This window comes from Phyllobates terribilis, unplaced genomic scaffold, assembly GCF_046119375.1.
Source record: "Phyllobates terribilis strain yellow unplaced genomic scaffold, ASM4611937v1 Scaffold_11__3_contigs__length_659146591, whole genome shotgun sequence".
Lineage (NCBI taxonomy): Eukaryota > Metazoa > Chordata > Amphibia > Anura > Dendrobatidae > Phyllobates > Phyllobates terribilis.
This window is the reverse complement of record NW_027362771.1, coordinates 32,090,180-32,116,695: the sequence shown is the minus strand read 5'-3', so window position 1 is coordinate 32,116,695 and position 26,516 is coordinate 32,090,180. Positions and strand designations below refer to the sequence as shown.

General features: G+C 47.0%; 1 protein-coding gene across 2 annotated transcripts in view; it reads left to right on the top strand.

Moving 5' to 3' along the window:
* F12 (coagulation factor XII) overlaps positions 1 to 11,619 on the top strand; it is an 87,163-nt gene extending 75,544 nt beyond the window's left edge. For both annotated transcript variants that reach the window (XM_073651174.1, XM_073651175.1), the window contains exons 11-14: positions 1,791 to 1,927; positions 3,660 to 3,800; positions 3,882 to 4,030; positions 11,296 to 11,619. In XM_073651174.1, the coding sequence (XP_073507275.1) occupies positions 1,791 to 1,927; positions 3,660 to 3,800; positions 3,882 to 4,030; positions 11,296 to 11,451 (583 nt within the window). In that variant the 3' untranslated portion in view covers positions 11,452 to 11,619. The remainder of the gene's footprint in view (positions 1 to 1,790; positions 1,928 to 3,659; positions 3,801 to 3,881; positions 4,031 to 11,295) is intronic.
* Positions 11,620 to 26,516: the final 14,897 nt, after the last annotated feature.

The following is a 26,516-nucleotide window of genomic DNA, read 5'->3' as shown; positions in this document are numbered from 1 at the left end:
GGGACAATGTTGAGAGTGGTAGTCTGCCCCCGCTGTATCAAGCAAGTGTAAAAATAAGAATAAAATAAAAAACACCTATACTCACCTATTCGATATACTGTCCCACGCTGTAATCCATCTGACCGACAATTCTGCATTAGCATCTTCGGTGGCTTGAAGTGACTGCATATGCTGAGGAGCAGAGGAGAATGACTCGCTCCAACAAGCGGGCCCCTGAACTGCGCTGGGCTTACTGAGCGGTGTCCTGTCACTCACTGAGTTTAGCGCAGTTCAGGGGCCCACTCGCTGGAGTGAGTCATTCTCCTCTGCTCCTCAGCATATGCGGTCACTTCAAGCCACCACAGACGTGGATGCAGAATTGTCGGTCAGATGGATTACAGCGTGGGACAGTATATCGGACAGGTGAGTATAAGTGTTTTTTATTTTATTCTTATTTTTACACTTGCTGGATACAGCGGAGGCAGAATACAACTGCCAACATTGTCCCCTGCTGGCGCTGATCTCATGGCTAGCAGGGGACAATGATGACGGATGCCTTCAGCACCCAGCGCCTGGGAACAGCGCTAACTGTACCGTTGATTCCCAGGCGCCAGTACGTGTGATTCTGATGTGGCACACGTATGCCACACAGTACATCTCCAGTACTGTTTTTTCCAGTACTGGAAATATCAGGAGGTGTGAAACAGCCCTTATTCTGGGGCAATGTGCATGCGCCTGCTATTTTGCTTCAAGAAGAGGAGTAGGGGGGGCGGGGAATGAAGGATCCAGCACTAAGGTCCCGTGGGGGCATGGGGACACCATTTCTATCTCCTATGACATGGTATATCATTTCAGAGGCGAGAGAAATTATTTTTACACTGGATCTCACTTTTTTTTTTACATGAACGCCGTTATTCGTTGAATAACAGCAATCATGTGATTGGGGACCAGAGAAACGGCCTTGATCACGTTCACGGTTTATGTGTCAGCAGTCGTTGAGGGGTTAAAGTCGCTGCATGACCGTTGTGTGGAAATGCAACCTTAGGCTGGGGTCACACAATAGTATAAAAAATCGGTCCCATTCTCATCCAGAAAAGTTAGATGATTTTTTTCTTATTAGTCATCTGTGTGCTGTCCGTGTGCAATCCGTATACAATCTGTTTTTTTTCTCAGCATCTATTAATCTTTTACAGGACCATTTACAGTTTCCTATGCTACAGAATTGTTATGTATACGTAAAAATCAGATGCCGCACTGATGGTTCGTATGGCATCCGATTTTTTTCTCGCACTGTTTGATTTCAGAGTGAAATTGAAGCATGCTGTAAATAGCTTAGAAAAAATATGCAGAGCTGCACTGCCTCATTCATCCGAGTGCTATCCCTTTTTTGACCGGATTGCACTGGTCTCTGTTATACGCTCGTGTTAGTGTGACCTTGCGGTCATTCTGTCATTATATACTAAGTGTGTTATCTGGAGCATGTCCCCTGTTCACATGTAGGGATAAGCTGCCAATGATATAATCATATGATAATAATCATATCCCCCTCTCTTTTGCACTTTTGTTGGGTTAATCTCTGGCAGATGTTCGGGAAAGGGCTGTCCTACAAACTCTCATTCACGATTATCGGCTCGTGAACATGGATGACAATATACTTGCCACCGGGTCCAATTTTTTAGAAATCCTTGGCATGATATAAAAGACTTTCTTGTCACAGCCCCTTTCTTCAGGTTTATTTGCATAAGCTGACTTAGATGCTTACCGTACCAAAATGTTTATATTGATGTAGCAATTGCTGCCATTTTTTACAGACCGAGTGTGAACAGGATCAGTGTGGTCCTAGGACAGAATGTGTTCAACACGTCAGATTATCGGACTGCCATGTTCCCAGTGCAGAAATACATTCTCCATGAAGCCTATTCTGATGAGACATATGAGAATGATATAGGTATGATGTAAGGAGCCAGGTAGCTGCAGGAAATAATATGACGGAAGTGATGCCGCTCTTACATTAGGGCAGGGACAATCTGGCACATCGGCGTTTCTTGTAGTCCAATGTGTACAGTATGTCCATGAAGATTACATTGCTGTGTGCTTGATTTTATGCATCTGTTTGCTATGCGTATGGCTGAAACACCTGAATTCAATAATAATGAGTGTCCACAGACATTTAGGCTGGGCTCCATGGCGACTTTAGCCATTTGTCAAGCGATCAAACTTTGCTAGGTGTCCCTGCTACAGCGCAATATGAGTGAATGGGGTCACATTGCGACCCTGATGGTACTATGGCTGTGACAAGCAAGTCGCATGAAGTCTAACCACATCACAGTCAAAGTCATCATGTAGCCCCTTTCTTAGCAATACTATAAGTCTGGGTTCACACGACCATATTTCATGGTCCGTATATGGACTGCAATGCTCGGACTGACAGCGGGTCTCTCGACCCGAACTTAGTCTCATAGACATGTACTGTATGAGGTTGTGAGATGCGTGGTCAGTCCCGGCATTGCAATCCGTATACAGACCATGAAATACGGTTGTTTGAGCCCAGCCTAAGGTCTTATTCACATTACTGGCATCCTTTAGACACTAGCATACTCCCATCGTTTTTGATGCAGAAGACGCTTTAGGAAAATACCATCACTGTTTTTCCTAAAGCGTTGTCTATGACATCTACTGCGTAGATAATCATCAACATTAACAGAAATAAACACTTGAAATAGATCACTCTGTTTGTAATCACTCTATATAATATATGAGTTTCACTTTTTGTATTGAAGAACTGAAATAAATAAATTTTTTGATGATATTGTAATTTATTGAGATGCACCTGTATATTAATTATTTTTTGCCTTTTTCTCTTTTTTTTGGCACATTCCAGGTGAAATTCACCTAAAAAAAGAGGCTGTGTGCACGTATTCTATGGCTGAAATAAATACTGTTTTTTTGTTCTGCTGACAGGTCACTTTCAAGAATATGTGCATATGACCTCTTTTATACTCAGGCAAACTCGCGCTGTTTTTAAATTATTATTATTTATTATTATAGCGCCATTTATTCAATGGCGCTTTACATGTGAAAAAGGGGGTATTCATAGCAAACAACAAGTACAATAACCTTGAACAAAAGTGCAACAGCAAACTGGTACAGAATCAGAAATGATTCAGGAAACTGGCGTTTTTTTCCGGAATCGTTCTTTGTATCGGTTTTCCGACCATTTCCTAAACTTTGTTTTTATGTTTTTGGCCACAAGCGTTTTTTTATAGAGTTTTTTCATGGTTTTACTGCCATTTTTTAGTCTTTTTTTTTCTCTATAGAATAATGAAGAAAGTGCTAGTGGTTTTTAAAACAAAGATGCTGCCGAAACGCTTTACATTTTTCCCATTGACATGTATAGTAAAGAACAGAGCATCTTCCAAGCAGAAAATACCAGAAGAATATATGCAGATCACTTCTTTTTAACCATTTAGCATTTTAGAAACCTGAACCAATTTAACGATTCAAAAGTCTGAACATATGAACAGCATTATTGACAGTGGCTAACCATAGAATTTCTCAATGTTCATGATTGCAATTATTAATAAGGTGGAGATCCTCTAAGTTAGATGATGATGTAAATTGTATGAATATTTGAAGGCTGATCAGTTGCATTGACTATAATATATAGCATTTTTTTACAGCTCTAGTCAAATTACAGGATGTAAAAGGGACCTGTGCTGAGTTCTCACAATTTGTGCAACCTGCCTGTTTACCACAAGCCAACAGAAGTGCCACAAATGCACAACACTGTGAAGTGATCGGTTGGGGCCATCAATACGAGAGTAAGAACATCACGCCGTAAACAATTGATGCTTTACAGAAACATGCCTGTGTTTATGCTCATGACCTTTTTCTATCTGCAGGAGCAGATCATTATGCATTATTTCTGCAGGAAGCACATGTGCCAGTCATCCCTAATTCAGAGTGTCAGTCTCCAAATGTCCATGGTAATCAGATTTTTCCAGGGATGATGTGTGCTGGTTTCTTAGAAGGGGGTGTTGATGCATGCCAGGTGAGTGAGGATACTGCATTACAATAATTAGTGAACAGATAATAAAGAGTAAAGGAATATTTCAGATATAGAAGATAGTTACATTACAATTGTATGATATTGCATCTAAAAAAATGCATTTCGCAAATGGAAAGTAACCTGGTGAAATGCCCGTCCATTTGGATTATTATTTAGTTTTTTTGTGACTTGCACATCATGGCAGCTTGATGGTCGCAAATACAACCATGCTGCCTTACATTATGTGTATTGCAGCTAAAGTCACTGTGTACCTACCCCCAGCCTTCAAGGATTTTTACACTTTAAGAAATGCTTTTATACACCTAACATAACAAACAGAACATGTACTTAAATCTATGGTGGTATGATTTTAGTTTTGCTTGACACTATTTTGTGGACATTTTAAAATTGGTATTATTTGTTAATGTTCTAACAAATATTTTTTTTCCCAATTTGTGAGTAACTAGCGTAACTTAGGGTATGTGCCCACGATGCGTAATTCATGCGTATTTTGTGCGGAAATTTCCGCAGCGTAAACACATGAAATACGCATGTTAGCGGTCTGCCATGGTCCCCTATGGCATTCCGCAATTGTAATGCCCATGCTGTGGAATTTTCCGCAGCGTTTTCGATGTGCAGAAATTTTCGCAGCATGTCAATTCTTTGTGCGTTTACGCATGCGGAATTGCCATCTACAATGCAGTAGAAAACGCAAGGCAATTCCGCATGTGCAAAACGCGCGAATTACGTGCGAAAAACGCGTGCCAAATTCCGCATGCGTTTTTCCGGGAAAACGACATGCGGAAATGAAGTGCAAATTTTCGCTTCATTTGCGCATCGTGGGCACATACCCTTATGGTCCAAACACAACAATATAATTTTCCAAGTAAGACTTCTAAATAATAGTCATACAGACACCAAATAACAAATACTATCACAATACTATTAATGAGCAAAACCCAGTATACCAAGACCAATATTAACAATAACATCACTATACAGTGAGAAAATAATGGCACCACACCATGATCATATATTACCACCACAAAGTGTCTAAATATAACCACCATCCTGTTATTGCACAAAACCCACTAAAGCAATAATATCACTTACATGATCATATATTACCAACACATACAGCAGGGACTGAATAATACCACCATACTGATCAATAAAAGGGAACCTGTCAGCTTCAAAAATGCCATTCACCTGCCAATAAAGTTGTAATCTGCAAGTACCGTATTTTGCGGACTACACGACGCCACCGAATTATAAGACACACCCCAAATTTTGAGAAGAAAAATGGGAAAAAACTTTTTTTTAATAAAATTGTGGTGTGTCTTATAGTCAGTTTGTCTTATTGCTTACCGGGTGTGCGGTGGAGCGGGGTCCCGGGGTGATTGCTTCAGGAAGCTGGGCATGGCAGGAGTGGGGCGATGCTGTGGGCCTCAGGCTGGGTGGAGAGGGTGTTCGGAGGTGCGTGGGAATGTTGCGGGTGTTCAGTGGTGCGGGGGCTCTGCTGACATTTTTTAAAAGCCCGTAGCCCCCGCACTTACATTGTATACAATGTGGTGGACACCAGGAAAATGGCCACCGTGGGCGGCGCATGCGCAGGTTGAGATCTCGGCACCAAGATCTCTGAAGATGAGATCTTGGTGCCGAGATCTCAATCTGCGCATGCGCCGCCTATGGCGGCCATTTTCCCAGGGTCCACCGCATTGTATACCATGTAAGTGCAGGGGCTCCGGGCTTTCTTAAAATGTCAGTGGAGCTCCAGCACCGATGAACACCCACAGCGTCGCACATCTAAACACCTCCTCCTCCCAGCATGGGGCCCACAGCATCGCCCCACTCCTGCCTCTGCCACCAGCAGTTACCCTGGGACTCCGCTCCACTGTAGCCAGTAAGGTTTATTCGCATTATAAGATGCACCCTTATTTCCCCCCCAAATCTGGGGGAAAAAGAGCGTCTTATAAAGCGAAAAATACGTTAAATGGTGTTTGAATACTGCTTGGCTTACTGGAAGAGCTGCTACTGGGAGGAAATTAAATTTTGTTTTCCCTGCAGCAGCTCGTTCCCTGTCATCATGGCACTGTAGGGAGTCATTACAGTCACCGCTCTCTATACAGTGAACGCACGAACGCACCCTTCACACTGATTAACAGCCTGCTCTACTTATTGTGTGTGCAGAGAGGACTGTTGGTCAGTGTGTTGGGTAGCAATTACAGTCCTGCTCACTGTGTACAGAGCATCAGATCTCATACTTTGCACTGACAAGGGGCCACACCCCTAAATACTGTCTGCAAATTGAGATTTAGGGTTGGCTTTTATCCTAAGTCATATAGCAATGCTCGTTAAAGGGTCAAAATTGACTTTTAGGCTTGCTGCATATTACAGTTGGCATTATAGCTCTAGTCCTCTTCCTCTCTAAAGAGGCAATTTGCATATTCAAAGTCTTCCAGAGGAATGCAGCACTGTTGAAATTGTTAAGATATTAGGGCATGATATTAGAACTATCAAAAGTTTTATTGCAAATAGTCAGTCAAGAGGGTCGCAAAAACATGTTAATGCACATTATCTGCCAAAGATTTGAGAAGGATCAAATGTGATGCGACCAGAAACCCATTTTTCTCCAGTTTTTTCATATTCCAGAACTGCAACCTCCCTGCATGGACTGGCCGCGAGTCTCCTGACCGGAGCATGAAATCTTCATGTATTTTTATGAGGCTGTCATGCGAGACCTGTAGCCAGTCTGAAGAATGTGGTCTGTGATCGGACCGAGATCCACGGACATCTGCATGAGCCCCTAGATACCTCAAACTTAGACTGGCAAGTCTTATGATCCAGCAAATTAATCAAAATGGACCATTCTGTTTGTTAGAATTGTTACAGCTTTAGCCTGTCTAGTACAAAGATCAATTTGCACTGCATGTTCCTAGGAATGATCTTTTCATGATAAAAGTCCAGTCTAAACGACCTGCCGATTGTTAAGGGGACGGTTGCAAACAACTTTATTAAATAATGGAAAGCAACCGAAATCGGGGTCCGCGATGCAGCCTGGAGGACTGCGGCCGAACACCTTCTGGGTAAGAAGGCACAACAACCAACAGAAATAACAATCCCTTCCGTGTTACTGCACACCGGAACGGGAATAGGGATAGGGATTTGCACTATCTCCGTTAACTGCACGAGATATGTGCGATAAATAATGTATCCGTAGCCCTGTTTACTGCACTGGGACTACGCAGCTGGCGCTAAGATGCGTGTGTGATTCACGCCGGCGTATACGTGCTCCCAGCCGGCGTGCTACTGGACTGAGGAGTATCTCTCCACGCGGCTTACAAGCGGTGCCGGGAATACGGCGTCTGCAGACTGCTCGGGGTGTATGGCTACCCCTTTGTTGGAGCCGGACTGTCAGACGAAGCTACCTGTCTCCCTCCATCTAAGGCTGCCTATCCCCCGCTAAACCTGCCTGACAGAAGCTAAAGCACACGTGGAGCCCAAACGACCAAGCATCCACACAGTAACACCAACATAGCTCAATGATCAGAGCGCGCCGCCATGTTTGTGGGCGGGCTATTTAAAGATTAAGCCCTGCCCACCGTCACATTATTGGTGACGTCACCCGCGACCAATCAGGCGGTGCCAGGTCACCGGATCAGCTGACTCCCAAACGACCAATCACGGTCCGGCATGTCACGGGCATGCTCAGTGCAGTGAATCCTGGACTTCGGCTGTAGCAGCCCTGTTTCCCTCTGCAACCTATCCTTCATGTTGCTAGGAACAAAAACCCAAGAGACAACCTGTACATCTTGTGCACCAGCTAGCCGTTGGGACTGATGATGATGCTGAGCAGCATCTGCCCTGGCTGGACCAGAATGAGAGACCACAAAATCCACTGATGATTCTGAACCCATTTCAGATCCAGAAAACACCTAACACCGATCACCTGGCAATAACACTCATTCATAGGGTGAAATGATTTGTTAGGCTTCAAAAAAAATCATGGTTCTCTGCAGCACTTTGTTCTGTGTAAACAGTACTCGTGCTATTCACACTGAACAATCTGGGTATGTGTGCACATTCAGGATTTGAAGCAGAAATTTCTGCGATGTATATCAATGAATTCTTTTTGGACCTAAATAAAGTTATTTGAAAAGGAACGTGGGACATTGCTTTAACCCTTGGATTAACATCAGAACTGGGGTGAGTATATTGGTTAATTTAAGAATGTGTCTGTTGTATTTCAAATAAAGTGCTTACTGTGTCTGTGTGTTTATTTAACTCTTTACTTTACGTTAATTAGGTTTGCTGATGAAAGGTTCTGATTGACACCTTGTCATCACCAAACAAAAGAGCTAGGTGTCAGCTAATCCCCTACACCCAATCTTCATTAGCATTTCCTTTCTTGTAGTTTCTGGGGCAGTGTTCTCATGCCACACTTTTGTTGTCGGTACATGTAAATCCACCGCATATAATGACACTTCAATCAGTCAAAATCTGCTGCGGGACTGGCGTGTCCGCTACAGAAATTGACATGCTGCGGGTGAGTTTGGGTACGTGACCACGATCAGGAGCTACTGCGGAATTGACGCTGCATGTTTATACAAACCCATTGCGTCCAGATGTTACAGCATAGTGGATGGTATTTCTAGAAATCCCATGTCCACTATGCGTGCATTTGACCACTAGAATGTATTGAATGCGGTAAATCCGCATGGTTCAATGAACACGTGGATTTACCTGTGTTCAATAGAATGCAACGTTTTGGACACAGCAAAAATATGCTGCATCCAAAGCGCTGCTACGTCTGGATCATTGGCACATAGCCTAAAAATTTTCTTAAAAAAATGGTGTGGGCTCCCATGTCATTTTCATAACCAGCAGAGGGAAAGCCGACTGCTGGTGGCTGATATTAGCCGGGGAAGGGTCCATTAGCCAAAAATGTTCCCTGACTATTAATAAGCACGCACAGCTGTTTGCTTAGCCTTTACTGGCTAGATTACAGGGGGATCCCAGAAAAAAATTGATGTAGCATCCCCCTATAAAATCTAACCAGAAAAGTGTGAACAGACAGCTGCGGGATGATATTAGTAGCCAGGGAAAGGGCCATGGATACTAGCCCCCTCCACGGCTACTAATATCACCCCTCAGCAGTCCCAGAAATGGCATATCCATAAGATGCATCAAATCTGGCGCTTAGCTTTTGCTCTTCCCACTGCCCTGTAGCGCCGCGGCGAGTGGGGTAATGGGGTTGGGGTTCATGTCAGCGACTGACGTGAAGCCCAGGTTATTAATGGAGGGCGTCTCCATTACTAACCGCGTAGTAAAGTTTTTGCCGCTTTTTCAATAAAAGACACGGCCAGAATAAAGTATTTTAATGAACTAAAATGACACACGGTTTTAATTTTTTTTTATTTCACGCTCTGTCCTTGAAGCCCTCGATATTCTGTAAAAAAAATTTAAATAAAAATCAGCCATATCCCTCACCTGTCTGCCATCACGACGTAGTCCATGATTACTGCCATCACGATTGTCCCTCGACGATCCGGGTCACTTCTACAGCAGTGACATCAGCAATCACTGATGTCACTGCTGTAGAAGACAGCAATGTACACTGACGGGTGTAATCCCTTCTGTCAGTGTACATTGCTGCTGCAGGAGTGAGGTCACTGGGGTTCATCAGCTGAAGATCAGCTGATTAGCCCTGATGACCTCAGCATCAGTACTGGTGGGAACATTCTTGACAATGTTCCCACGTAGCACTGGTGCCATAAAGTGAAGTCACGTGAGTTCTCAGCAGATCTTCAGCTGAGAGCTCACATGACCCCAGGTCTTGGCAGCGCAGCGATGTACACTGCTGGGAGCGAGCGGTCTCCCAGCAGTGTACCACCGGCCGCCGAGGGATCAGGATGCCAGAGGACATTGCGAGGATACCGGGGGCACCGGACAGGTGAGCATAATATTTTTTTACTTTTTTTTTTTACATCACGGGCAGTCCCAGCTCGACTGAGGAGACTACTACTCCCCTCAGCTGCGCCGCTCTCACTGTTATCAGCGGGACCGGCAGTCGAATGATGGGAGATTAGTCCTTCCCAGCTGACCTGGGTACTACTCTATGCAGCGTTTCCATGGCCCATTGACTTTAATGGAACCGAAGCAAATCCTAAGGTATAAATATACTGCGGTTCAATTAAAGCTGTTGTTATATATGCTGCAGTTCAATTAAAGTCAATGGGCGGGAAACGCTGCGTTTTAAAATGCAATGCCAATCCTGAGTGGAAATTTCCACATCTTGTGCACTGTACATCAGGATTGCCATTGCAATAGCTAGCAGAGCGATTACCAAGCATTTTTGATGCGTTTCCACACGGAAAAACCACTGCGAAAATGCATCAAAAACGCTACGTGTGCACTTAACCTTAGCAGGTTATTAAATGACCGCCAGCCAGCCAACATGGTGCTGGCCAGCAGTTGCAGTGTAAACACACCATAAGTTTATATAATATATTAGGCTAAGTACACACTGTGTATGTGGTCATACAGTATATAGCAAGAGCTTTTCCCAATGTATATGGTAAGGTGTCCATAGGACCCAAGTCACCAGGAATGTTCTTTTCACCTCTGGCAAATATGCATCCACACACCGTATGTTTCACTGTACATGAAAGCGTGGCAGACTCCATTATCCAATACAGAGGTTTACTGCAAAGAAACATATACCATGCAGTATATATATTTTTTACATTGGGTTCCTAAGGTGGATGGATGCCTAGGCATTAGTGATGAGCGAACGTGCTCAGGTAATGTGTTTGAGTCAAACATATTATTCAAGCACATCAAAGATACTTGGATAATACTTCAGCATGCTCGGATAACATGTTATCCAAGCACGTTCGCTCATCAATACTAGGAATCCATGCTGTGATAAAGAAAATAATAAATACAGCTGTTCCAAGCCATCATTTTCTAATGCTAAACCTTTCTTATGGACAACCAGACAACTGAACATATGTAAGCTGGATTTTGGCAGTGCTTCTGTGGTGGCTGTTCTTGACTTAAATAAATGCACACTACAACATTCGTCTATAACCCATTGACTTTCCACTGTTTCCATATAGTTAATAAGTTCTGCAATGGCCTACAGACCAGTCAGCCTGTTTTATGCCTCTTGTGAATGGACAATTACTCTTGCTATGATCTAAATGTCCTCTCTATTCTGCTATTTTACGGGATTATTACTAACTAGGAAACCTTATTACCTACAGGGTGACTCGGGAGGACCTCTGGTATGTGAAGTAGATGATAAAGTAAATGTATTTGGCATTGTAAGCTGGGGTTCGGGCTGTGCGGAGGAGAATAAGCCTGGTGTGTATACGGAAGTATCCAAATATATCAACTGGATCTTAGCCAACATCATCTGAGGAACATCTTATGTACAGAAATCAGGGGAAATTGTATGATCCTTCTCCACAATCCACAATAGCTCATTTTAATCTGTTAATTTAGTACATCCAAAAATAAAAATCTTATGATCACTGGTTTTCTCTGTAAAATATGTTATGTAATAAACAAAGCTTGTCATGAAGAAATAGTGTTTTGTGGTAACTACTCATTGATACAACTACAATATTTTGTTCCAATAACAAGGAAATACATATTTCTCACATGTATTACAGCATTTTTAACTTGGGCTACCTTCACATCTGCATACCACCAAGAAAACTGTTAATACCAATATATTCATAGTGGTTGGGTTATATTGGAGATTTCGGTAAATCAAGGATTGGAATAGGTGTTATAGCAATGTCAGGTAGGCTAGGGTTATATCCTAGCTCTGTAGGCTCTGATTAGGTGCACCTGACTAGCTCGGCATCTAAACATGCTAGGCGTTCATCTATATCAGTCTCCTGGGGGAGTTGAGCAGACTAGATGTGTCTTGGAGTTAAAGAGCGAGAACAGCCCGAATCTCTCTGAGAACAGTCTGCACATGCCGTGTGGACCAAACCACAAGTATCGGTAGTCGCTATGGACAATGGAAGTTTTGTTTGACTGAACTAGGGCTAGTTCAGCGGTGTCTGAAGTAGTCAGGGTCTATGCTATTTAGTTAGCGCCTGGACAAGGCTAGGGATTTATGTTTATGATTGTGTTTTTGGTGTTATGCAACCTGTGGAAATAAATGTTGTTCTGTCTATGGCATCAAAACCCTGTGCCTGTGTGAATGATCCGATTACCATAGAGAGTGAATTCCTACAGTGTGCTACGTTCACGCTTGTGTTCGAGATTCTACAACCACTTTTACAGATTTTTTTAGGTTTAAAGAAAACAATAACACTATATTTAAAGTGAACCTAACAGCTGATACATGCTGCCCGATCCATGGGTGGCATGTATCAAACATTGGCTGTTTGATCTCAAATAGCATTTCAGAAAAAAACATACTTTAATAACTGCCAGATACTGAGCCGCCCTGGAGCCTAGTCGGACAGGTGGGTCTCTCTCCTCCTGCTGCCCTGAATTGGCAGGTCTTAGGCTATGAGCGCAAGTAGGGAGAGACCTATCAATCCAGGGCGGCGGTCGGGGAGAAGCCGTCGGGAACAACTAGTCACCATTAGATGCAAGTAAAGCCAATTGGTATTACTGAGTATGCACTGTAACAAAATACTAAGGTATGGCATTGTAAACAATTAATTACTCTCTATGTTGTGATCAATAAATAGTATATGCAAAACTTTTGGCAGTCAGTTTTCTTTAATTAAGTGACCATACCTATATTCAAAAGCATTTTGGTTAAAATTAAGGTCTTAATTGATGACAACTTCATGCACTTTCAATTCATCACCAGGAAAATTGCATCACAACAACCAGACAGAAGTAATCACACTTTAAAAAAAATGCAAAACTTTTGGTCACCACTGTATACCTATCTATCTTTATCAGGATGGGCCAGGATGAGGGTCATATAAACCTGAATGGAGGGCATATATACAGTACAGACCAAAAGTTTGGACACACCTTCTTATTTAAAGATTTTTCTGTATTTTCATGACTTTGAAAATTGTACATTCACACTGAATGCATCAAAACTATGAATTAACACATGTGGAATTATATACTTAACAAAAAAGTGTGACACAACTGAAAATATGTCTTATATTCTAGGTTCTTCAAAGTAGTCGTGGAGGTTAGAGGTAATTAAAATCAACAATTCAATACCCCTTGGAAGAGCTGTGGAGTTCAGAGTGGTTTAACAAGACGGTTTTAATGCCCCTTGAAAGAGACGTGGAGGTCACAGTAGCTTAACAAGACGGTTTTAATGCCCCTTGGAAGAGACGTGAAGGTCCCAGTGGAATAAAAAGACAATATCAATGCCCCTTGGAAGAGTGGTGGAGGTCCCAGTGGAATAAAAAGACAATATCAATGCCCCTTGGACGAATGGTGTAGGTCCCAGTGGAATAAAAAGACAATATCAATGACCCTTGGAAGAGATGTGGAGGTCACAGTAGCTTAACAAGATGATTTTAAAGCCCCTTGGAAGAGACATGGAGTTCAGAGTGGTTTAACAAGACGGTTTTAATGTCCCTTGGAAGAGACGTGGAGGTCACAGTAGCTTAACAAGACGGTTTTACTGCCCCTTGGAAGAGATGTGACAAGGTGACAAAGACGAGGGGACACACTATGCGTCTGGAGGAAAGGAGGTTCCTGCACCAGCATAGAAGGGGATTCTTTACGGTCAGAGCCGTGAGACTCTGGAACTCTCTGGGAGAGGAAGTGGTGATGTCCAACTCACTTAATGAGTTCAAGAGAGGCCTGGACGCCTAAAATTACATCTTATGCTTAGTTAATTAATCCAGGGATTTAATCTGACTGCCAGATTGGTGTCGGGAAGTGAATTTTTCCTCAATGATGTAAATTGGCCTATACTGCATGTTTTTTTTTTTGCCTTCCCCTGGATCAACGCTGCGGAATAGCTGCAGTGCACAAGAAATAGGCTGAACTGGATGGACGCTTGTCGTTTTTCGGCCTTATAAACTATGTAACTATGTGGAGTTCAGAGTGGTTTAACAAGACGGTTTTAATGCCCCTTGGAAGAGATGTGGAGGTCCCAGTGGAATAAAAAGACAATATCAATGCCCCTTGCAAGAGTGGTGGAGGTCCCAGTGGAATAAAAAGACAATATCAATGCCCCTTGGAAGAGTAGTGGAGGTTACAGTGGAATAAAAAGATAATATTAATGACCCTTGGAAGAGACGTGGAGGTCACAGTAGCTTAACAAGACTATTTTAATGCCCCTTGGAAGAGACGTGGAGTTCAGAGTGGTTTAACAAGACGGTTTTAATGCCCCTTGGAAGAGACGTGGAGATCACAGTAGCTTAACAAGACGGTTTTAATGCCCCTTGGAAGAGACGTGGAGGTCCCAGTGGAATAAAAAGACAATATCAATGCCCCTTGGAAGAGACGTGGAGGTCACAGTAGCTTAACAAGACGATTTTAATGCCCCTTACAAGAGCCATGCAGTACAGCATATTAAAAACATTATTCCCATTATTGGGGAGTGGGTCTCCCATAGTCTTTGCCTATGCCTTCCAAGCAAAAGCTGCCAAAAATTAGGACAGAGGAACTTGCAATGCCCCTTACAAGAGCCATGCAGTACAGCATATTAAAAACATTATTCCCATTATTGGGGAGAGGGTCTCCCATAGTCCTTGTCTATGCCTTCCAAGCAAAAGCTGACAAAAATTAGGACAGAGGAACTTGCAATGCTGGCAACATGGACCACGGTCACCCTGGTGGTATCGTGGTGGTGGAGGCTGAGGATAAGGAGAAGACCAAAAAACAGCCGAAATGAGGAAGCGTATACCCATGTGTGGGTGTGAAGCGGTGCATGGGAATACACCTCTCGAAATAACACAGTGGATTTGACTTTATGTTACTCTGCTGTCATTTGGTGGTGATGAGAAGTCTGGCCCAATCCAGCCCTTGTTCATTTTGATAAGGGTTAGCTTGTCAGCATTGTCAGTTGACAAGCGAGTGCGCTTATCAGTTATAATTCCCCCAGCGGCACTAAAAACACGCTCCGATAATACGCTAGCGGCAGGGCAGGCCAGGACCTCCAAGGCGTACAGAGCAAGTTCATTCCAAGTGTCCAGCTTGGATACCCAATAATTAAAAGGCACAGAGGAATCACGGAGGACGCTGGTACGGTCGGCAAGGTACTCCCTCACCATCTTTTGAAACTTTCCACTCCTTGTGAGAGTACCCCGTGCCTCAGGGCCTGTAAGCTGGGCAGGTCTCAGAATACTCTCCCGGAACGTTGACAGTGTTCCCCTGCCTCTGCTGGATTGGAGTTGCATCTCTCTCGCCTGTACGCCTTGGTTGGGCAACGAACTGTGACCTCTGCTTCTAGCGTGTTCAGATGGGAATTTTTTTAACAGTTCTGCAGCAAGGGCCTTCTGGTACGGATCCATTTTTGTAGACCTCTCCACCTCAGGAATAAGAGAGTGAAAGTTCTCCTTGTAGTGGGGGTCTAAAAGTGTCACCAACCAGTAATGACTGTCACCCAACATTTTGACAACGCGAGGGTCACGGTTAAGGCAGCGTAACATAAAGTCAGCCATGTGTGCCAGACTGGTAACGGGCAAGACTTCCGTGTCCTCACCAAGATGACGACTGACCATGCTCTCCTCCTCCTCCCCCCTGTCCTCAGGCCACCCACGCTGAACCGACGGTATGACAGTTGTACAGGTACTCCCGTCTACAGCACATGATACCAGCTCCTGTTCTTCCTCCTCCTCCTCCTCTCCCTCATTGTCCCCCAATGCACGTTGGGATGAGATGAGGCTGGGCTGTGTGTAATCACCCGCTACGGCTTCTTGACCCATCTCATCTTACGCTGGCTGCAATGCCTCCTCTTTAATTCTCTGCAGAGAGCGTTGCAAAAGACAGACAAGTGGGATGCTGACGCTAATGATGGCGTCATCGCCACTTACCATCTTGGTGGACTCCTCAAAGTTTGTCAGAATGGTACATATGTTAGACATCCAGGTCCACTCCTGAGGTCTTATGTGTGGAGTCTGACCTGAATATCGACAGCCTTGTTGCAGCTGGTCAGGGCCGGCGTCACCACCTGGCGCACCCGGGCAAGTGCCGAGGCCCTGGACTAACAGAGGGGCCCACTGGCAGTCTGGGACAACACTGCTCGCTCTGAGAGTGTCTAAAATGGAGTTGCTCCCGGGAGGTGATGATGCGATTGGAAGGGGCGGCGCCTCCTCCACTGCCCACCGATACCAGGAAGCAGCGTGGTGCTGCTGAGGCTGCTGTTTATGAGGTGATGCTTCACTACAGATCCTGGGAGGGCTGAGTAGCTGCATAAGTGGTCAGTGTGGAGACAGCAATTATGTATTTAGTTTTTATGTATAGGACAAAGTGTAAATGATACTGTGTTTTAGGGGAATAAAAATGTGGATCAGGTTACTGCATGAGGGTTGCATGTAGTGGGTCTTGCACACAGAATGTGCACAGTTCTGCAGGTTGTGAGGGCTTACGTAACTAAGGGGGTGATGTTGAGGGTCTTGCACATGGAAGGTAGTGATGCATACATGTGCTGCATGTTGTGGGGGCTTTCACAGGGAAGGGACTACTAGGACAACCCCTGTTCATATCCCACGTTTGGCCCCAATAAAATAAAAAAGCTTACACTCACCTCTCCTGCCATCGCAGTTTCAGCGGTGTCAGTACAAGCGGTCTCTGGGCTGCCGTGCGGTTGTTGTGAAAAGTGATCTCTGCGCCCAGTCAGGGCTGGCGTCACTGTCCCCACCTTCATACAAACTGAACATGAAGAGGAAGTCTGAGATCAGCCACAGCCCTATTTTCTCTTGATGTTCGATTTGTACGAAGGTGGGGACAGTGACACCAGCCCTGACTGGGCGCTGGGGTCACATGTCACAACAACCGCAAGGGAGCCCAGAGACCACTTGTACCGACACCACTGAAACGGCATCAGAGCTGAGTATAGGCTTTTTTATTTTATCTGGGCCAAGCGTGGGATATGAAAAGGGTTTGTCCTAGTAGGGGATAACCACTTTAATGTAGTATGTTGTGGGTCTTGCACGGGGAAGGGGGGGAAGGTGATGTATGTCATTGGTCTTGCACATGAAATGTGTTGATGCTTCAGGAACAGGGCTGCATGTTGTGGGGCTTGCACAGTGAAGGGGGTGATGCATGCATGGCACTGCATGTTGTGGGGAATTGCATAGGGAAGTGATGTTGCATGTTTGGGGCTTGCATATGTAAGTGGGTGATGTTCAGGGTCTAGCACAGGGAAGGGGGTGATGCAACTTTGCTTTACATTTATATATTATGATGGTAGGGTATGAGATATATTTTTTGTCTTTTGTAGGTTTTGCTTCTTTTTGCTAGTGTGAACATGCTCCTATTTCTTGCATGTGTACCATCTTAGACCTCAGTTCACATTGCTTGTTTTTTTTGTCTTGTTTGCATGTTGTGGGGGCTTTTACAGGGAATGAGTTATGTGCACACCATCCGTACTGGCAACGCTTTGAACGCAGTATACTTTATGCTGCGTCCAAAGTGCTGCACGCAGGTGAATCCGCATGTGTTCATAGAACCATGTGGATTCACCGCATCCTGTACATTGCACTGATCTAATTTCTCTTGCGGAGACGAGTGACTCCGCAAGAGAAATTGACGGAAAGACGTGCCGCATGTCCGTGTCCGCGGGTGATCTGCAGGTGCCCAGAGATGCATATTGGGCATGGGATTTCTTGAAATCCCATCCACTTTGCTTGTAATGTCGAATGCTGTAGTTTGCACGCAGCGCAAGTGTGCTGCGTCCAATCCGCAGCGTTTACTGACCATGTGCACACACCCTTTATGCTGCATGTTGGGGCCTTACATATGTAAGGGGGTGATGTTGCATTTCATTCCTCTTGTACGTGGCATTTGACTGATGCTGCATGCAGAGAACTGCATGTTGGGGGGCTTACACACTTAAGGGGTGCATCTGGAATCATAATATCTGTTAAAGGGGCCCACTGAGACTCTTTCGCCCAGGGCCCACAAAAACCTGGAGCCGGCCCTGCAGCTGGTACTCCACAACTGCTCTCTTCTGCTCATAAATCCTTGCAACACGTGGAGGGTAGAGTTCCAACGTGTGGGGACATCACACATCAGTCGGTGTGGCGGAAGCTGCAAACGCTGCTGCAACACAGCAAGAGCGGCGGAAGCTGTAGCCGGCTTGCGAAAATGAGCTGACAGGCGGCGTACATTGACGAGCAGATCTGGCAACTCGGGGTACGATTTAAGAAACTACTGAACCACGAGGTTAAGCACATGAGCCAGGCATGGTACGTGTGTGATCTCAGAGCCGCCACCAGGTTACGGCCATTGTCACACACCACCATGCCTGGATGTAGGTTCAGTGGTCTCAGCCACAGATCTGCCTGCTCTTTCACAGCTGTCCACAACTCACAAGCAGTGTGAGGTTTATCATCTAAGCTTATGAGTTTCAGCACAGCCTGTTGCCGCTTAGCTGAGGCAGTACTGCAGTGCTTCCAGCTTGTAACTGATGTGGTGATATCTGAGATGGAGGCTGAACATGAGGAGGAGGATGATGCGCAGGAGCTGTACACTGTGGGGGCAACTCTGACTGACATAGGGCCCGCAATCCTCGGTGTGGGAAGGATGTGTTCCGTCCCAAGGTCCGACTGGGTCCCGGCTTCCACTATGTTTACCCAGTGTGCCGTCAGGGAGATGTACTGTCCCTGGCCACAAGCACTTGTCCACGTGTCCGTTGTCAGGTGGACTCTCCCAGTAACTGCGTTGTTGAGGGCACGGCAGATGTTTTGGGACACGTGCTTGTGTAGTACGGGGATGGCACACTGGGAAAAATAGTGTCGGCTGGGGACCGAGGTACGGCCACCGCCATAAGGTTGCGGAAGGATTCCGTCTCCACGAGCTTAAAAGGCAGCATTTCCAACGCAAGCAGTCGTGAAATGTGTGAATTTAGGACTGTGGCCTGTGGGGCGTTGGCTGCGAATTTGCGCTTTCGTTCAAAGCTCTGGGATATGGACAATTGAACGCTGCGGTGGGACGTGGACGTTGATGCTGTTTCTTGAGAAACTGTCATAACAAGTGAAGACTGAGAGGAGGGGGCATCTTTGCATGCAGTATGGACAGGGGATTGCCTTGCACATAAAACAGGGGGTTCTCTTACACGCACAACAGCGGAAGAAGCAGTGTTGACACCCGCTGACACTGGTCGTGGACCCTGGGGTTCGCCCCACAAAGTCGGGTGCTTTGCTGACATGTGCCTGATCATGCTGGTGGTGGTCAGGTTGGTAGTTTTGTCACCCCTGCTGATGCTGGACTGGCAGGTGGTACAAATGGCCTTTTTGGTGTTATCAGCACAGTCTTTAAAAAAATTCCAGACTCTGGAAGACCTACCGATTGTACTGGCAACGTCCCTCGTGTTGGTGTTACGGGGAACAGTTGCCCACCTTCTGTCTGCGGCCACCACACTGCTTCTTCCTGCCTGTTGGGGTACTCTGCCTCCCTCCTCCTGTGTGCTGCTGGCCTCGCTCTGCGTGTCCTCCTGCCACGTTGGGTCAGTTACTAGATCATCCACCACCTCCTCCTCTTCCACTTCCGCACCACGGTCCTCCTCCTCACTTCGTGGCAATTGTGTCTCGTCATCGTCCACCTCTTGTGACAAATTGCCAGCGTCGCCTTCCTGTGGCCGTGGCTGTTCAAATATTTGGCCATCGCTACATGGGATCTCCTCTTCCACCACTTCAAGCGAACAGGTGAGGGGCCTAAATATGGAAATGGACCAGTGAACAGCTCTTCAGAGTGTCCAACTGTGGGATCAGTTGCTGTCTGACGACACTCGGCATGGTGGGAGGAAGGAGCATCAGGGTGAGGAGGAGTATGCGGTCGAGACTCGCGGCTACTAAGACTTGACTGTGTGCAAGACAGACCGGAGGTGGTGGTGCCCAGGTGACTGGAAGTATTATCTGCTATCCAATTAATAACCTGTTCACACTGATCAGTTCGCAATAGTGGTGTTGTTGTGTGCTTCCCTAGTAATTCGGTCAAGAACTAGGAGCGAGAAGATGTGGCTGTTGGCTGTGGCACATTTTCACCTTGGCCACGGCCCTGTCCTCTGCACGCACCATCACCAGAACGTCCAGTTCCACGTCCCTTGTCACGCGCCTTGCCCATTGTAAATGAAGTAAAATAGCTTACACTAGCACTATCAATGGCAAAAGGGTAATAAAAAAGAGATTAGAACCGTGGAAGAGGAAAACCACAGTTCTATTTCTCTGGCCTACACCAGAATCTTTTAAACAGATATATTTGTGTCTGAACAGTCAGCGAGACACTCAAACTGTTTTTTTTTTATGGAAAAAGGGCAAAAAAGTGGATAACACACAGATTTGAACCATAGAACTGCAAAACCACAGTTCTAGTTATCTGGCCGAAACCAGACTCTGTTAATCAGATATATTTGTGTCTGAACATTCACAGACACACTCAATTTTTTTTTGGGGGGGGGGGGGGAATACCAAAAAGGTTAATAAGACGGGTATTTGTACAGTCTGACTGAGGAAAAAAAAAAAGGATTTAGATGAAAAAAAAAGGATTTTTCCTGGCCCCTGAGACCGGGGGATAAGTCTGTTGGTATAACCACTGCGTCTCCTATACAGCCTGCCTGCCTGATATCTGGGATGGATATTAGTCCTCAGAAGGACTGTTTGTTTGATTTTGCAGGCTTTAGAGACCCTACACTACCTATTTCGCAGTATAAATCTCTCCCTAGCTCAGCAGCACTCGCCCTACACTGTCTGATCCGGAGTGACTGTGTCCAAGATGGCGGCGCCCGGTTTTAAGTACTCGAGGTGACGCTATGTGGCCATCCAATCACTGTAATGCCCACAACCAACATGGCTGCGGCATTACAGTGACTGGCTGGCAATCCCTGCATATTCATTGGCTCTGTAAAGAGTGCCAAACATGCAGGGCGGAGACCTGAGCTCCCGCCCGAGTAACCCGAAAATGCTCGGTGCTCGCCAAGCATCCCGAGTAGTGAGATGCTCGGGTGAGTACCGAGCAGTGTCGAGCATGCTCGCTCAACACTACTTCCTACGCGTTTAAAAATGTCCCTTAGTCTGTTTCAGTAGGCTCCACAATCACGGGGAAGACTTCTGACTTGACAGATGTCCAGAAGGCAGTCATTGACACAAGGAGGGTAAGCCACAAAAGGTCATTACTAAAGAAGCTGGCTGTTCACAGCGTGCTGTATCCAAGCAATTTAATGGAAAGTTGAGTGGAAGGACAAAGTGTGGTAGAAAAAGGTGCACAAGCAACTGGGATAACCACAGCCTTGAAAGGATTGTTAAGAAAAGGCCATTCAAACATTGGGGGAGATTCACAAGGAGTGAACTGCTGCTGGAGTCATTGCTTCAAGAGCCACCACACACAGACGTATCCAGAACATGGGCTACAAGTGTCGCATTCCTTGTGTCAAGCCACTCATGACCAATAGACAACGCCAGAAGCATCTTACCTGGGCTAATGAGAAAAAGACCTACACTGTTGCTCAGTGGTCCAAGGTGTTGTTTTCGGATGAAAGTAAATTTTGCATTTCATTTGGAAATCAAAGTCCCAGAGTCTGGAGGAAAACTGGAGAGGCCACAATCCAAGCTGCTGGAGGTCTAGTGTGACGTTTCCACAATCAGTGATGGTTTGGGGAGCTATGTCATCTGCTGGTGTAGGTCCACTGTGTTTTATCAAGACCAAAGTCAGTGCGGTTGTCTACCAGGAAATTTTAGAGCACTTCATGCTTCCCTTTGCCGACAAGATTTTTGGAGATGGAAATTTCATTCTCCAGCAGGACTTGGCACCTGCCCACACTGCTGAAAGTACCAATACCTGGTTTAAAAACAACAGTATCACTGTGCTTGATTGGCCAGCTAACTCGCCTGACCTTAACCCCATAGAGAATCTATGGGGTATTGTCAAGAGGAAGATTAGAGGCACCAGACCCAACTATGCAAACAAGCTGAAGGCTGCTATAAAAGCAAACCAGGCTTCCATAACATCTCAGCAGTGCCACAGGCTGATCGACTCCATGCCACGCCGCATTGATGCAGTAATTGATGCAAAAGGAGCAAGGATTGAGTGCATTCACTGAACATACATTTCAGTAGGCCAAGATTTCAGTTTTTAAAATAATTTTTCAAGCTGTTGTTATCAAGTATTCTAATTTACTGAGATAATGAGTTTTGTGTTTTCATTGGCTGTAAGCCATAATCATCAACATTAACAGAAATAAACACTTGAAATAGATCACTCTGTTTGTAATGACTCTATATAATATATGAGTTTCACTTTTTGTATTGAAAAACTGAAATAAATTAACTTTTTGATGACATTCTAATTTTGTGAGAAGCACCTGTATATACCAGGATGGTATTGGGGCCAGGATGATGGACAAATATACCAGGATGGAGGATATATATATATATATATATATATATATATATATATATATATATATATATATGACGCGCCCCCTGGGCCTTGTGCTGTGCTGCTGTGCAGGGGGAATACCCGGAACCGGATCGCTGTTGTAGAATGCTGGGGGTTGTAGTCTCCGTGTGGCGGTGACCCGGTCCGTGCCCAGGGTGGTCAAACCAGTGGCAGTCTATTTGTCTTGTAATAAGTGTCCGACTACGCCACCGGTGGATTGCGGTCAGTGGGGACCGCCGCTGCGCTGCCGACCGCTGAGGCTGATGTTGGTTGCGCAGCCGAGTATGGGATAACTCCCCACGGGAGGAGTATTGCCTCAGGGCAGCTAATGTGAGAGAGATGATGGGAGTGATGGTGTGAGCGTCCCAGTACTTATGGTGCTGGTGCGGCGAGGAATCACAGAGACGTGCAGTTGCAGTTTTCAAAGCTTTACTCACGGTTGTTATTCTGGTCACTTGTGCACATGAGGGACCGCCTGAGCCGTGCTGCGTTCACCAGGCAAGGGACTCGGTCAACTCCCAGGCAATTCCAGAGTGTGGTTCAGAGCTCCCCTCTCTTCCTTTCTACTGGCCGTCCCCACCAGGGACCCACCTTTGTCCAGCTTCCTCGGGCCTTCTGTTGGCGAAACCTCTCTCCGGTTTCCCTGACCCTATACGGTATGCCTTTCTGGTGGATGTAGTGAGGGGTCGCACCAAGATGTGGTCACAACCTCCGGTTTTGGCTGAGGATTAGTCGCCTCCACCAATTCGGGTTCCGGTACCCTGCTCTGCCAACCCTTCACCCTGTATCTTCTGGGCATATGGGGTTCCTTCTGCCTTCGTGTCTCTGGGCCTTTCTCTGTGTTCCTTGCTTCCTTTCTCCTCTGTTCCAGTTCCTTTCCTACTTTCCTTTCTCTTCCTTCTTCTCTCTCTCTCTCTCAGGCTCCAGCCTCCTGACAAGGCCTGCCTGCAGAGCAGAGCCCATGCAGGGGCTCTGCTTCCCGTCTTGAAGGACTCAACTGAACCCTGTTCTAAGATGGTGCCCACCTTATATACCTCCTTCTGACACCCGAGCCCAGGTGACTAGCAACCAATGGGCTCCTACCTATGCCCAGAGACCCACCCTTATCTGCTCCTACACCACTGGGTATTCCACCCCCTCCCCACTCCAGCCAGGGACAGATGCTGTCGTGCCTGCACTTCTATCTTGTGGGAGCACCGTTGAGCTGTCCCTCGGAAATGGGGTGTGTGTGGTGCATGCAGCTTACTGAGCCCTAGTCCACACTCCATCCTTACCCGGGAGTGGAATACCACACCTCTGGTTCGAGGTGCAATACCCCTGTAGCAGCCGAGCCCTCGGGGTGCTACATTCCCCCCTGGTAAATCACAGCACGTCCTCGGGCTGGAAAAGAGCAAAGACAATTTAAACATACAAGTTTTTAGAATGCATTCGTATATAAGACAATAACTTTTCACTCATCCCTTTATGGGAGGTATTCTTCTTTTTTTTTTTTTTAACGTTACTGGTACTCTTTTTCTTTTCTTTAACATTCTTCTGTCACTAGCTATGGTCAAAACTACCGGAACTCTTTTATCATATAAAACATCACATAAAACATTTGCAGTATTATTCTAGCAGCATATAAAACTTTTTCATTTTAAACATTTTCAAGTGAAACATTCTTGAGCTCTGGCCGCGGTGCAACTTGCGACCAGGAAAAGGTGCAACAGTCCATTTAATCCGCCTTGAGGTAGACGTTGCGGTTTTTGTATAAAACCAGTAGGGGGCGCTTTAAGAAGCGCAACTATTTACAGGATGGCCGCTCTCAGTCCTCGGCCAGTGGGGATAAGGGAGTGGCTGCTCACAGTCCTCAGCCTGGTTAGGGATTAGGGGCACACAGGTAACAGTCCTTTAACTATTCCACACGAGTCCCAACGGGGACCACACTTCACTCAGCAACAGTTCTTGTACCCTGACGGGTAACTATATACAGTTCCATTTTACCGTTTACTGGTAACGGTGTCCTTCTCGCTCTTCCGGGTAATCTTCTGGTCCGTCCGGATCCTCAGTGTATTCTGTGTCTGGGCGGTACTGCAGTTCCTCCTCCGTGAGCCGGTGAACGTGGAGGGCGTACAGTCCCTTTGCGCCCTTGTGCCGGGTGTAGGTGACCACGTCGCCGGGGTACAGGTCACGTCCGTGATGTCCCTCTGGCAGGTGGCTTTCAACGTCCCTTCTAGTGACGAAGACGTCGGTGTCAGCCTCCGGGTCTCTGACGAAGCCCCAGCCATGCTCCAGCTGGAACTTGACTACGGTCCCAGTGGCTCTGGGTCCGCGGATGGCGTGGGTGTCTTGTCGGGCCCTCCTCTTTTGCTCCGCGCTCCTGGCCTGGAGTCGCTGCTCCCTGATGCGCCTCTGCCGCCGCTCTCTTTCATAGGTGGCTAGCTGCTGACGGCAGCAATCCAGGCGCTGGGCTGCTTCCGCCCGGGTCTCCTGGGTGAACCCCATGAGACTCTCGCCGGTGGGGTCCCATGCAAACTGGGCATCCTCCAGCGGGAGTGGAGCGATGTTGGCAGGCTCCGGGGCCGGGATCAGAGGTTCGCTCAGGGGTTGTTCTCTCTGGAGACGGGGGTTGTCAAACTCTGGTGGCCACTCAAAGGGCAGCCCGTCCGGGCTGGTATGTTGGGCGTACAGGTCCGCACCCAGGGGCGGCACCGCGGGCTTCGGACGTGTGGCAGCGCCCGAGGGCACTCGGCCTTGCGACCAGGCCGGTGGTCGCTTGTTGGTCGCGCCCGGGGGTGGCACCGCCAAGGTAGGGGGCGCTGGTGAGGCAGCGGCGCCCGGGTGTGCTGGGCCTTGCGTCCTGGCCTGTGACATCTCCCGCTTTACGGCGCCCGGGTTCAGAGAGCACAGCGCGGTGTGGGGCGTGATGACGGTTCTCGCTGCCTGAGGCCTAGCTGGCGGCGGTGGAGGCGTGGTGTCAGGTACGGTCCCCGGGGCTTTGGGTCCCGCAATGGAGGGTGAGGGCAGGCTGGTGTTCCCAGGGCTTGGGGTGGTAGCATCCCCATTACCTGCCTCGGTCTCCATGGCCTCCTCCGCGGCGTCGTCTGCAGCTGCCGGTCCCGGCGGGGTCCTCCGCTGGCTGCCTTCGTGCTGCCGGGTCATCTCCTCCTTCCACCCGGCAAACACATCCCGCTGCGCCCGGACCATTCTTCTGTTTAGGTCTTCCAGCGCTGCGCGCGCACTGCCCAGGTCTCTAGGCAGCTGGGCCAGCAACTCTGTCAGGCTGCAGGGTGGCTCAGCTTGCAGCAGGCTGCGGGCCAGGGTGCTGGTGGAGTTCTCTGCTCCTCCCATCTCCGGGTGCAGCAGGTCCAGACTGATCCAGGCCGCACCCAGCCCCTCAGTTTTCTTTCCTATCCGCCCCCATGGGGGTTGGTCTTGGGGGCATCTGCTGACAATCACCTTCAGGGGCAGCCCCCCCACGTTGATGGACATCTCCATTGCTGCATTCATGGCTGGTGGGGGCGGGCTCCTTCTTTGGCGCCACTCTGGGACCTGGCCCACGATGGGAGGTGGCTTCCTGCTGTCCTTTGGTGCGCACATAATGGCGTCCGCTCTGCCAGGGCGGGAAAAACGGATGAAGATGGCGGGAAACGGTCCAAAATGGCGTCTGATGGCGGGAATCGGCTCCGGATGGCGGGAAACGACTCCGGACAGCGGGAAACTTCTGGAAATGGCGGGAGACTTCTTTTTAAGGTACATGTGCAGTTTTCTTCAGGCACGCAATACCCGCTTGTGGCGGGTTGGTAATGATCCTGCCGACTACGCCAAAGTTGACGCGCCCCCTGGGCCGTGTGCTGTGCTGCTGTGCAGGGGGAATACCCGGAACCGGATCGCTGTTGTAGAATGCTGGGGGTTGTAGTCTCCGTGTGGCGGTGACCCGGTCCGTGCCCAGGGTGGT